Source organism: Trachinotus anak, unplaced genomic scaffold (genome assembly GCF_046630095.1).
Source record: "Trachinotus anak isolate AG129_WGS33_773 ecotype Australia unplaced genomic scaffold, CSIRO_AGI_Tana_v1 ptg000032l, whole genome shotgun sequence".
NCBI lineage: Eukaryota > Metazoa > Chordata > Actinopteri > Carangiformes > Carangidae > Trachinotus > Trachinotus anak.
In genome coordinates, this window is record NW_027273883.1 from 115,489 (window position 1) to 129,217 (window position 13,729).

A 13,729-nucleotide genomic window follows, 5' to 3' on the forward strand; every position below is an offset into this window, starting at 1 on the left:
AGGTTTTCCTTTCACACTCATAGTTTGTGATGCTGTAGTTAGCAGGTTTCTTATGGTCAATCCACATGGTAAACGTTTAATATTTGACTTATCTGAAGATGTTAAAGTAAGCTCCACACTGATGGTTTTACATTTTTATTCCCAGGTTCTTCACTAAAGATGAGGACAGTCACATGTCTCTGATGTTAATCTAATAATCTAATAATCTAATGTCTCTGATGTTAATTTACTACAACTTTTAACTCATGAGTGGAGGCTGCTGGATAAACAGATAATAAATGATAATATAGTAATTCACAGCTGGAATAACAAACTGTGTAGAACAAATACTGAACATTAATAAACACTTGAATACAGCTGTATTATAGTTTTCCTATAAACCAGTTATTGTATCTTAATATGTATTGATTAGACAGGATCCACAGGTGGGTGAAAGGTCATCAGAGAAAAGGCTGCAGGGAGACGCTGTGGACACAGACAGAGGACGTGGACTGACAGCAGAGGCACAGCTGGATCCTGTTAAACACTGAACACCAGTGGAGCTAAAACTGAAGCCTAGTAAGAGGAGCAGGGGAGGAGCCAGGTGAAGTAGGTGTATCCCTGCGGGGTGTCAGTCATCATGGCAGAGCAGCAGACAGAGATCACTGCGGTAGAGTTTCCCTCCATCTGATAACTCCATGATGGATGATTGGTAACGAGGGAGGTCTGCAGAATCCACCACCTGCAGGAGAAACACACCTGTACACTGAACACACCTGTACATTGAACTCATGATGTGTTACTGGGTGTCAGAGTATGTGTATTCAGACCTTTTTGTTTGTTTCACACAGATCAGTAAGCAGAGAGTCTAGCTGTGATTCATCCATGAAGCCACTGTCACCCTGAGACACACACACACACACACACAAACAGATGACAAAAGTCAAAGGTAATTTCAGTCCTCAGAGCTGCAGTGCATCTTTTCATACAATTGTGGTTGTTGAGAGACAAATGTCCTGCATCAATCAGACAGACAGGATCATGTGACAACCTGATGATGTTAAAGATGAATCGATGACTGACCTGATCATATCGATCAAAGATCCTGTTGAACTGAGGTTTGGAGATCTTTATTCCCTGAGACACAGACAGAAAGAGAGAGACAGAAGCTTTTTATACCAGGATATTTTTGTAACTCATTTTTGTGCTATGACAAATTTACAACTTACTGGTACGATATTTTAATATTCATGATATTTGTTGAAATGAATATACTCTGATTTTACTATGACATTTTTATGACATACTATGGCATTTTATGACTTACTATACTATGACATCATAATACCTTACTATATTATCAGATTAAAAAAAAACTATAGTAAACTATAGTGTGACATTTTAGTACCTGACAATACTATGACATTTTTTATACCTTACTGTACTATGACATTTTTATGATTTACTATACTATGACATTTTTCATGGTTTACTATACTATGCCATTGTTATGACTTGCAATACTTATAATATTTTTTATACCCTACTATACTATTATATTTTTATGACTTACAATATCATGACATCTTAATACCTTACTATATTATGAGATTTCTTTAAAATGAATTACTGTACTATGACATTTTTATGACTAAAATATCATGACATTTTTATTACTTACATATACATATTTTTTATACTATACTATATTATATATTTTTTATACTATTTATACTATATAATGAAACTTATATGATTTACTATACTGTGACATCTAATACCTTACTATATTATTAGATTTTTTTAAAATTACTATACCATGACATTTTTATATCTTCTTACACTACGACATTTTTATGACTGACTATATTTTTATGACTTACTATACGATGAAATTTTTTTATACCTTACTATACTATGATGTTTGTATGACTTAATATACTATGACATTTGACATCTTATTGTAGTATGACACTTTTATGATTTATTATACTATAACATCTTAATACCTTACTATATTGTTAAATTTTTTTAACAATAGGGGGTAGAGAGAGGGGAATGACATGCAGGAAAGAGTCGGACTGTTTGGGAGTCGAACCAGCAACTGCCTGCCAAGAGCATCTTACGCTCAACATGGTATGCGCCCTAACCACTTGACTACCGGGCCACCCCATTGTCACATTTTTAAAGATAAATTACAATAGTATGACATTTTAGTACCTTACTATGCCATGACATTTCAGAAACAGCTCTGGCTAAGGTTACCAATCTCCTCATAGCCTCAAACAATGGACTTGTCTCTATACTTGTCCTACTAGATCTTAGTGCTGCATTTGACACCATGGATCATAAGATTCTATGACAGAGACTAGAGCATATGGTCGGCATCAAAGGAACCGCACTAAGCTGGTTTAAGTCATATCTGTCAGATAGACTCCAGTCTGTTCATGTTAATAATGACTCTTCTATCAACACTAAAGTCAGTCATGGAGTTCCGCAAGGTTCTGTGCTAGGACAAAAACTTTTCACTCTATATATACTTCCTCTAGGAAACATTATTAGGAGGCACCAGATAAATTTCCATTGTTACGCAGATGACACCCAGCTGTACTTATCCATGAAGCCAGGTGAGACTAACCAGGTGTCCAAGCTTCAAGTGTGTCTTAAGGACATAAAAACCTGGATAACCAGTAATTTCTTACTCTTAAATTCAGACAAAACTGAAGTTATTGTAATTGGCCTAAAACACCTCAGAGATACACTATGTGATAATATACTGACTCTGGATGACATCACCTTGGCCTCCAGTGCTACAGTCAGAAACCTTGGTGTCATTTTTGACCAGGACTTGTCCTTTACTTCACATATAAAGCAAGTCTCTAGGACAGCCTTCTTCCACCTGCGCAATATTGCTAAAATCAGACCCGTTCTGTGTCTAAAGGAAGCTGAAAAACTAGTTCATGCATTTGTTACCTCAAGACTGGACTACTGTAACTCTTTATTGTCAGGATGTCTCAACAATTCAGTAAAAAGCCTCCAATTGATCCAGAATGCGGCAGCACGAGTACTGACAGGAACTAGGAAACGAGATCACATCTCTCCTGTGTTGCTTCTCTGCATTGGCTCCCTGTAAACTCCAGGATAGAATTTAAAATCCTCCTCCTCACCTACAAAGCCATTAATGGTCAGGCACCATCGTACCTTGGAGAGCTTATAGTTCCCTATTTTCCCAATAGGACACTTCGCTCTCTAAATGCAGGTCAACTTGTGGTTCCCAGAGTTTGTAAGAGTAGAATGGGGGGCAGAGCCTTCAGCTATCAGGCTCCTCTCCTGTGGAACCAGCTCCCAGTGTGGGGTCGGGAGGCAGACACCCTCTCTACCTTTAAGATCAGGCTTAAAACTGTCTTGTTTAGTAAAGCTTATAGTTAGGGCTGGCTCGGGTATGTCCTGACCCATCCCTTAGTTATGCTGCTATAGAGCTAGACTGCTGGGGGATTCCCATGATGCACTGGGCTCTCTCTCTCTCTCTGTCTCTCTCCCCCTCTCTCTCTCGATGACTTCATGCCATTAACTTTGTATTTTTTTCTCTCCTGTAGTTTGTGCGTCTCCTCTCCCTCCCTCTCTCTGTCCTCATTCTGCAGGTCTCTCTCTCTCTCTCTCTCTCTCCCTCTCTCTGTCCTCATTCTGCAGGTCTCTCTGCCTCTGGAGCAGCAGGATCCAGATCCACCACTACTCATCTTTACTATTAACCACTGTTACCTGTCATTATTATTGATAATACCATTACCTACACAGCTGTTCCTGGTCTCTCTCTCTCTTCTCTCCTCTCTCCTCCCCACCACCCCCCCCCCCTTTTTATCTCCTCCTAAACCCAACCGGTTGAGGCAGACGGCCCCCCACCCTGAGCCCGGTTCTGTTGGAGGTTTCTTCCTGTTAAAAGGGAGTTTTTCCTCCCCTCTGTCGCCAAGTGCAGCTCTTTGTGGGAACTGTTATACCTTTTTATACCCGAATATAATATGAAGTTTCTGATGACTTTTACTGACATTTTTCATCACATAATATACTATATATGAATATAATAATAGCTAATTCTTTTTATACTTTCATAGATACTGTTAAATTTTTGATGACATGCCGTACTGTGACATTTTTTATGATGTACTATATTATAACATTTTTTATATTTTATTATACTATAACTTTTTCACAACATACTATACTATGGTATTTTTTTGTATGCCTTACCATGATATGTATTGTAATTTCGCTGCAATTGTACTTGTACTGTTACAGTGACAATAAAGCCACATCCGATATGACATCTTTTATGACGTATGACACTTCAATACCTAACTTTAGTATAACTTACTATACTATGACAATTTTTAGAATACATTATGCTGAGACATTTTATATGACATATTATACTATGATATTTTTATGACATAGTATACTGTTACATTTTTTATGACTTACTATACTATTATACCTTAATAATACTATTATGCTTTCAGATTTGTATGACTTACTATACAATGGTATTTTAATGCCTAACTATACTATAACATTTTCATAACATACTACACTATGACATTTTTTATACCCTAATATAGTATGATTTTTTATGGTATACTATAGAATCACATTTTTTAGGATTTTTTGATGATTTTTTATGACATGATATATGTTGGTTATTTGACTGACATTAGACTAACATGCATGTCTTACATAACTGTCATTTTAAAGATTTTTGACTGATCTATGTAATTCATTTGACAGATATGTCAGATATTTGCCTGATATTTGATTGACATTAGGCAGATATTTAAGTCAGTTGAGGAAATGTGAATCTTGTAAGTATTAATTTGCCAAATTACACAAGTTAAACCTTTAAAATGGAGTTATTGGGGTTTCGGTGTTTTATTTTGCATCAAACTACAGCAACACGAGCATCAGTCTTTCTTCTACACTGACCTCAGATCAGTCAGACTCACCTCAAACCCGAGAAGGAAGTTGTGTTCATGAGGTAGCAACCTGAAACAACATACCAGAATAAACCAGTATAGTTGACCTGAAAGTTGTACAGAACAGTACTGAATAGTACATACCAGTTCAGACCCACCTGGACATTTCTGTTAAGCAGAGTTTTCCATCATCATTTGAATCGAAAATCTTTAACTGGAAAAGAAAAAATAAAACTGCTTTAAACTACAGGCTGGAGGGTTTTATTACAGTATTACTAGAGTAAAATGACTATATTAATACAATATAATGACAATATTTCTACAATATAATGTAGTAATGTAGTATTATTACAGTATTACCACAGTACTACTGTAGTACTTACAGTAGTAGCTGTGTACTCGTCCAGTTTCTTGTTGTCACATGTTCGCTGAGCCTTCAGCAGCAGATCCTTTAGGAAGTTCTACAGGACAGTTAGCATAGCATTGTGTTGGCATAGCACATTCATTTGTATGTGAGCTAACAGCCTGGTACTGATCTGAGTCCAATAAATAACACCTTGAGCTCATCAGCCTCGATGTATCCACTGTGATCAGCATCGTAACATCTCCACACCTGAAGACACAGAACAGGTGAAAAACAGGTGAAAAACAGACAGGAAACAGGTAGAGAGCAGTAAGCTACCGTCATCAGTATAATGAAGGACCTGGACAGGTTGACAGATGTTGTACCTGGATGAAGTGTGAACAGGAACTGAGCTGCTGTCTGAAGAACAACAGGAAGTTCTCCTCAGTGGGTAAAACCTGGACCAGCTGGAGGAAACATTTCATGTGAACTGGGCCAAATTATTCAGATTCTTTATCTAGTAAAAGTACTAAAATTGCAGTATAAAATATTCCACCACAAGTAAAACTCAAAATCCTACATGAGTAAAAGTATTTTAGCAGAATGTGCTGAAAGAACAGTGAAAGGCTCAGTGAATTGTGAGTGTTACTGCAGTTTTATACACCAAAGGTAAAACAGGAGGACTCACCTGAACCAGGTCAATCCTCTGTTCTGGGTTCTTCTCATATTCACTCACTAACTGCTTCATCTCATCAGTCAGATCCTGAAACAACAACTCCTGCAGGTTCATCCTCATCAAACCACTGACTATAGTCAATAATCAGTAAACCCCTGAGGTTTAATCAGTGACACCTGAGTCGCTCAGTGTCAATAATGTCTGAAACACTTTTTTAAATATAGAGTTGAATCATACAGAGAAGGTCTACACCATCTCTTTATAACATTATTAGCTTCTCATGTGTTTCTTCAGCAGGTAAAAGTTACACTTGAGCACCTGAGAGTTTAATAAACAGGTGAAGATCAAGTCTAAAGAAACACCTGTAATAAAGTGATGAACAGTGTCAGTCTCCAAACATGATCAGCTGCTAGTTTCAATTAATAAACAGATTTTATTCTGTCAAGAAACAAATTCACGTTACTGAGATTTTTTATCTGAGTCTGTTTATTATTTATTAAGCTGAGTGAAAATGACAAATCGAACAGGTGAGCAGGTGTGTATGAACTCACCAGTCCTGCCTGCTGTCGAGCCTCTCTCAGCTCTCTGATGAAACTCTGCAGCTCTTTGCCTTCAATGAAACCGTTTCCTGAAAGAACAGAGCAGTGACATCAGAACCACCTGAGATCAGACCACAGGTGATGACAGGTGAGGTCATCAGGTGACTGAGCTGCAGCAGGTTTACCGTCATTGTCAAAGTGATGAAAAATATCCAGAAACTGAGAAGCAGAGATCTCCACCGACCGGAGGAGGGAACTGGCCATACTGGGAGCAGACTGGAGCTGGTACTGGGAGCTGTGTCCTCTTCAGTCTGACTCTCTGTTGTCGTTCAGTCGAGAATAAGAAGCTCGTCTCTCAGCAGGTTCTTCACATCGACTGCTGCTCAGTATGAAGACAAACAGCAGGTGATGCTACCTGTCTGTTCACCTGTCAACTTGTCTGTCTGTCGACCTCTGTGTGTGTGGGTGTGTGTGCGCATGGTCAGAGGTTTTAGAGTTGACTGTCTCAAAGTGCTCATCAGTTTTATCATTTGAGTTTCCTTTTACCTGTTCACAAGTGTCACAAGCAAGTTCCGGCTTTGAAAATAAATATCATTTAGAACCAGCTCCAGATTCTCCACCTCCTTTTTAACACCTCCTCCTCTCCTCTTTATCTGCTTTCCTCTTCACTTCCTCTCCTCCTATTCACCTCCTCATCACCTCCTCTCCTCCTCTTCTCCTCCCTGATGTTTGTGTATCACACCATGTTTTTTCCTCTTTTCTCCATCTGCTGTCGATCACACCTGCAGAACATAAACAGGAAGTTGGCTCTGAGCCCTCATCACCAGGTGAAGAAGTGAGCAGGTAGTCAATCAGAGGCCCTGTTGACCTGTCAATCATCATCATGAAACAATAAACAAATGTGAAGCTTCAGGCAAAGAGAGACCAACATGTCCTAAAGATAAAACAGAGAACCTGTACCTGTTCCTCATTAAAACAACCAGACCTCTGTTCTACATGTTGTTGAGTTTTGTTCTCATATCATCACAAATGTTTCCATCAATTGTCAAACAGAGATCTATGACTTTAATTATTGTAATGCTCCGTTTCATTGGTTGCTTGTCAGTGATGTCATATCCTCTCTGCTCAAGTGTTGAGTTCAGTGTGTTTGAACCGAACAAATGAGAACAGAACTGAAGAGACAAGGCAGCTGATGATTTCAACATCAACATCTTTTATTGAGAACACCTGGAACATCAGCAGCAGAATCACACAACTCACAGTTACAGACTCATTTCACTGACCAACACACTGACACCTACAAGCCCTGGACACAGGTGTCAAATGTGCTCTGTGCTGGTGTTGGTTTGTCAGTGTGTGTTGATGCTTTGCTGCTGGCAGCGACAGATCAGGGTGGTGACAAGTTTCTGCAAAACCTCTGCCCTCATTTTACTGATCTGAAGAACCTCCTCATGGTTCACCCTCTCCTCCCGACTGTAGTCCAGAGACACCTGCAGCACCAGACAGGTGAGTCACCACTGTCACACAACCACAGCAACAGTAAAAACACAGTTTTTGTGCAGGTAAACATTTTCAGGTGATTATGTTTTGTTTTTTCTTTAGTTGTATTTTATTGTGTGTTTTTGTCAGTTTCACATCAGATTGTATTTTTATCATTTTAAAACCTTTACCATGTTGGTGATGAGCGACAAACCAAGAACTCTGAGTCCACAGTGTTTGGCCACAGTCACTTCTGGAACTGCACTCATACCTTAAGAGAAGAAGGAAGAGGAGGAGGAAGAGGAGAAGGAGGATGATGAGGAAGAGGAGGAGGAGGAAGAGATTAAACCACCACCTGATCACGTTGATCCCAGTGCTGAACTGAACTGAACTCCTGGTCAGTGTAAACACACCATCAGTTGTGTCATGTGACTTCATTAACCATCCTGAGCTGCACGGTTCCACTCTACTTCATTATTATTTAATCAGCTGACACATTTAATGAGAACCTACTGATGTCCTGGTTCCTTCATGTGTTCGACCTTCGATCTGTTTCTGACACAGAGTAGCGTGTTAATAAGACTCCAACTGAATAACTGCTGTTGCCTTTATTAAATAATGATCCACAATTAGCTGATGTTACTAAAAACAAGACATGTTTCATGAAGAGCACTAGAGCCACTCACACAACCCACGGAACCTGATCCAAAAGCCCTTGAACCACTTGAAGGACACCTAAGGCCAAGTCAAGTCAATTTCATTTATGCATAATCATAACAGAAGTTATATTGGGGAACTTTTCATGTAGACCAGGTCTAGACTGTACCTTTTATAATATTATTCTCAGACACCCAACATTCCCTGTTGAGCAGCACTTGGTGACAGTGGCAAGGAAAAACTCAGAAAAACATTGAGCAGAACCAGGTTCATGGCGGGCAGCCTTCACTGGTTGGGTTGAGGCCCAGAACAACTCTCCAGGAGTATGGGAATGTCCTCAATGACCTCTAGAATGTAATCAAGATCTTCCAGAACTCCTTGAACCTCAGAACCCTAAAAACATCTAAAGACCCTGGACATGTCAAGGATCTATAGACTCTTCTCACAGAACCCTAGAAGTTCAAATTCAAATGTCTTTATTGTCATAGCTTAAAAATAAACTGAATCATGTGTAGTGTAGTGTAAATAAAAAATAGAGAAGAATATAATTCAATAGATTAAAAAAATAAATCTTTTCAGCAATCCTAAAACCTCCTCAGGGTGCCCTAGAAGCTTATCAAAAAGATACTCTTCAAAGACTCTAGACCCTTTACAAGGAATTCTCCAAATGTATGTGACCCATAGAAACCTGTTGAAGACACAGAAGAATCTCTCCAGGACTCCACAAACCCCTTAAATGACTCCTAAAACTCTCTCAGTGAGTCCTAGAATTTCCTCAAGGAACCCAAGAAGCTCCAAAAGGACCAACTGAAACCTTTCCATGGACCCATATAAAATTTTCAAGAACCTTCAACCTTTTTCAAATACCTATAGAGCCCACTCTTGGACATTTTTTAAGAATCCTTAGATCCTCCTCAAGGAACCACGAAACATTTTCCAGAAACTTCTAAAGAACCTTAGACACTTCTCAAAAACCCTAGAATGCTTTTGAAGGACCTAGATCCTCATCCTCAGGGTACCTAGAGCATTCTAAAAGAACACATGGGCCTTTTTCAATAAATCCTAGAACATTCTCAAAATCCCACAGATTGTTCTCAAGAAACCTAGATCCATTTAAAGGACCCAAGATCCTCTTCAAGGCCCTAGACCATTCTGAAGTAGATATAGGCCCTTTTCAAGGAATCTTAGACATTGTCAAGAAAGGCTCGCTCCTTCTGAAGGAACCTTAAACCATCACAAAGACTGCTAGATGATCCTCAGTATCCTAAAACCTAAAATCTAGATTCTAGACCTTTCTTTTGGACCCCTAGAACCTTATGAAAAAACCCTAGAAAGTTCTCAAAGATAATTGCTGAAAGGTCTCAGAGGTCCATAGAACCCTCTCCAGAATACCTAAAACTTCATCAAGAACTGCAGAACCTTTTCCAGGATCCCTGTACAATCCTAAATTATCCTCTTAATAATGTCTAGAACTGCCCAAAGGAAGGTCTTGGTAAGTCTGAACAGACAGCAGACTGAAGACTCAATCAAGAGACAGAATGAACCCTGTCAGGTCTCCACCCAGAAGACCCTGCTGCACTTCGCTAACAGTTGGAACAGATGATAATGTTAAAACAGTTTGGATCTGTGGTCTGATCAACAGATCCACAATCCTCACACTTAGAGCCAATCACTGCCCTACCTGCTGACTCACCAATGAGGCTCATTAAGACTCATCAATTATTAACGAGCCCAGTTGCAAGGTTTCCCTCTAAATGACCAATTACTGAAGACAGACATGTCTGTCTGTCTCTGCCTGTCTTACCCACAGAGTCACAGCCCAGGATCAGCAACATTCTGGCTTCAGCGATGGTTTCGAAGTTCGGTCCGCTCACCATACAATAAACTCCCTCTCTGATGAAATCACTGCAGCCAAGCTCAGAGCCCACATCCAGCGCCAGCCGCCTCAGATCCTTACTGTAGGCATCTGACATACAGGGGAACCTGATCCCAAATCTACAGACAGACAGACAGACATTAGTTTAAAAGATTTCCCTGTCTGTTCTCCTGTCTGTTTGTCTGATCTCCTGTCTCACCGCTCGTCATTGGGTCCACACAGCGGGTGTTGTCCGGCAAATCCTGGCAGGTTGATGTGGTCCTTGACGATCATGATGTCACCAACCTTAAAGTCTGGACAGATTCCTCCTGAGGCGTTCGTCACTAGCACAGACTCCACCCCCATCAGCTTAAAGATCCTCACAGGGAATGTCACCTGAGACAGGCACAGAGACAGACAAGTACAAAGAGACAGACAGGTGAACAGACAGGTCTCAGGAAGGAAGCTCATTTCAACTGCTTTGATCCACCACCCTATTCTTTCAGTTACTTCCCAGAGATCAGGACCACAGCCAATGACTGGAACAGAGATCCACTGCTCCCTCTGCACCACTACAGTCTTATACAGAGTCCACATTGATTCTTACTCTGCACCAATCCACCTGGCGAACCAGACCCTCAGATACTTGAACTACCAGAAAGGACAGGACCCTCACACTTCAGGCTTGAGGACTATTTGAATACTGTGTCCTGTCAGTAACTGGTAAAGTGACACTGATGACACACAGCCATGAAAACAGGTCAGTTCTCATCTGAGCATATTTAAATCTGATGACATGTGGACAGTGTTGTCAGTGATGAGGACTCACCTGGCAGAGGGAATAACCTTCGTACAGGTGGAAGTGACCCTGCATGAAGACACAGGGGGTGTCCTCAATTGTTCCAAACACCAGACAGCCCTCATGTCCTTGAACTGAGACACAGAGAGACATTTTGTCAGACAGCATCATTAAGAACAGAGTAGTTTCAGTGGATCATTTGATTGGATGTTACACCACACCTGTGCTGACAGGGAAGTTGGGGATGTCCTGGTATCTGAAGATCTGTTTGTTGATGGCTCCATCAGCAAGCAGACCGAGTCCTGAACCACAGATCACTGCCACCTTTGGACGGTGACTCGTCTGGCTCAGGAGCCACTCAGTGGTCAATTTGTAGTCCTCGAAGGAACAGCAGCTGATGGGGGGGGGGGGGACTCATTTTTGTTTTTTTTATGAGTCATGAAAACTTTGCAGTGCAGTGACAATATTAGAACCCGTTTCAAGATGTAAAATGGGTTTTATACTGTACATATATATACATATACAATATGTACTGGGAAAATGGAATGAATACCTGGAATGAGTAAGGACATCACCTGGTAGAGTTGTAAAGTCATCAATAAATCAACACACATCCTCTGACCACTTTCTCTGTATCAAACATTAACATGATGATTTATGTTTCCTCTGAAGTCACATTTAGTTCTGATGAAATTTAAGAAGATTCAATTATGACATGAGTTAAAACAGAGAAACGCCACCTGTGCTGTGTTCCACCTGTAACAGGTTTAAATGATCAGACAGTCATCAAACAGTAAGTCTTACTTCTCTAAACAAATCTCTTACAGCTACTTGTCATACATTCAGTAACAGCTATCTGTCAGTAGAAGAGAAAGTCAGAGTGAGGGTGAGAAGTGGCTCAAAGAGAACAGGGTCCAACAGAGTCCTGCAGGACACAGAACTGTGGACAGACACACACACACACAGTCTAGGATCTGGTTCAGGGAGTTTTCAGTGAAAGTCTGACTGTGCTGAATGTTGTCTCAGGGTTTGTCAACAAAAATAAATAGAATAAAAAATAGATAAATAAAAAGTCCAGACTTTCCTGGAGCTGAGGACATGAAATCTGAAACCAGACAACCTGAGATCTGCTGATAGAACCAGGTCTGCAGTGAACCAGTGTGTAAGTGAAGATGATTAACGGACAGAAGCTGCTGCTCCTGCAGGTTTTTATCTCACAAACACTCAAAATGACCTGAGAATAGATTTTACTGGAGAAACTGTTTAACGCAGGTTCAAAGATCTGAACTTTACTGCTCTACAGATTAAAGCTTCTTGTTACATCAGTCTGTTTGTTTCCAAAGACTCATGAACGCAAATTTAATATTTAAAGAAACAGGTGAACGAGTGACACTTTAGTGATTGATCCTGTTCAGTCTTCACTTTAATGAGTCTGATGCTGCGTCTGTCTTCATGAGTCATGATGTTTATAATGAGTTCAAGATTCTAATGTTTCTCATGTTTCTACCTGTGAACATCAAAAAGTCCAGAACCATCAATGAGAAAACCAAGAGCCAGAACAGGTGGATCTAATGATGTCTGTGTGTTCTCTGTGCTGTGTTCTCTGCGCTGTGTTCTCTGTGCTGTGTTCCCTGTGTTGTGTTCCCTGTGTTGTGTTCTCTTTGTTGTGTGTTCTCCATGTCAGCACATGTGCAGATTCATGTTTGTATTTCTCCTCAATTCAATCTTTGGCTATAAAGGTTGTTGCTCTGAGATCTGGATCAAAAGAAAACACAAGAAGAGACTTCGAAGTGAGGAAGGGAGGAAGTGAGGAAGTGAACACACCTGGAACACACCTGCTCACACCTCACAGATTCTTATTCGGAGAAAAAAGAAAGAAAGAGAAAAACTGAGGTTTGCTCATTAAGACTTTGATGTGACAAGCAGCTGTGAACCTGAGAGAGCAGGATTCTGACCTGAGCTCAGTCATACAGAAAAAACAGCAACATGAAAAATAAACAGTGGGGGGGGTCTTACCAGGAATTTCCTTTGGTGTGCATCGTTCAGACTCAAGAAGAAGAAGACCAAGAGTGAGAGAGAGCAGAGAGTCAGACAGTGAGAGTGTGCTCTCCTTTGACTGGCTGATTCAGAGTCTGTAAATAGAGTGGAGGTCATTGGCTCTGTGTGTCTGTGACCTTTGACCTCTGCAGTTTGTACAGTTGAGAATCAAAGTTCAGAATCATATCAGATCACATGTGAGAGGAAATATCAGATCAATAAATAAATGATTCCGATCTTTTATGATATAGATTTTTAATGCTATTGATTTTTAAATGATATACAATTTTTATTACACTTTATTATTTTTTTTATTATATGTTGTCAATATTAAGAATATTAATTCAATTCAATTCAATTCAATTTTATTTGTATAGCGCCAAATCATAATATACATTATC

The 13,729-nt window shown here is 39.9% G+C and overlaps 2 protein-coding genes across 4 annotated transcripts; both read right to left on the bottom strand.

The window, feature by feature from the left end:
* Nucleotides 1–41: 41 nt before the first annotated feature.
* calb1 (calbindin 1) lies at nt 42–7,591 on the bottom strand. 2 transcript variants are annotated; one of them, XM_071468808.1, is made up of 11 exons: nt 6,687–7,591; nt 6,514–6,590; nt 5,975–6,049; nt 5,673–5,753; nt 5,500–5,556; nt 5,327–5,404; nt 5,102–5,157; nt 4,974–5,013; nt 1,063–1,116; nt 810–881; nt 42–721 (listed from the first exon to the last, which is right to left on the bottom strand). In XM_071468808.1, the coding sequence occupies exons 1-11, from the start codon at nt 6,763–6,765 to the stop codon at nt 611–613; spliced, it is 780 nt and encodes a 259-aa protein (XP_071324909.1). In that variant the 5' UTR covers nt 6,766–7,591; the 3' UTR covers nt 42–610. The 2 variants fall into 2 exon arrangements, 1 of the variants encoding a protein (XP_071324909.1); XR_011686644.1 differs by having other exon boundaries at nt 645–721; nt 810–1,116.
* A 103-nt stretch (nt 7,592–7,694) lies between these two features.
* pnp4b (purine nucleoside phosphorylase 4b) lies at nt 7,695–13,425 on the bottom strand. Of its 2 annotated transcripts, none has more exons than XM_071468806.1 (7): nt 13,308–13,425; nt 11,513–11,685; nt 11,322–11,425; nt 10,713–10,888; nt 10,442–10,632; nt 8,172–8,251; nt 7,695–7,991 (listed from the first exon to the last, which is right to left on the bottom strand). In XM_071468806.1, exons 1-7 carry the CDS (start codon nt 13,328–13,330, stop codon nt 7,851–7,853), a joined length of 888 nt encoding a protein of 295 aa, XP_071324907.1. In that variant the 5' UTR covers nt 13,331–13,425; the 3' UTR covers nt 7,695–7,850. The 2 variants fall into 2 exon arrangements, with proteins under 2 accessions (XP_071324907.1, XP_071324908.1); XM_071468807.1 differs by having other exon boundaries at nt 7,888–8,018.
* Between the last annotated feature and the right edge of the window lie 304 nt (nt 13,426–13,729).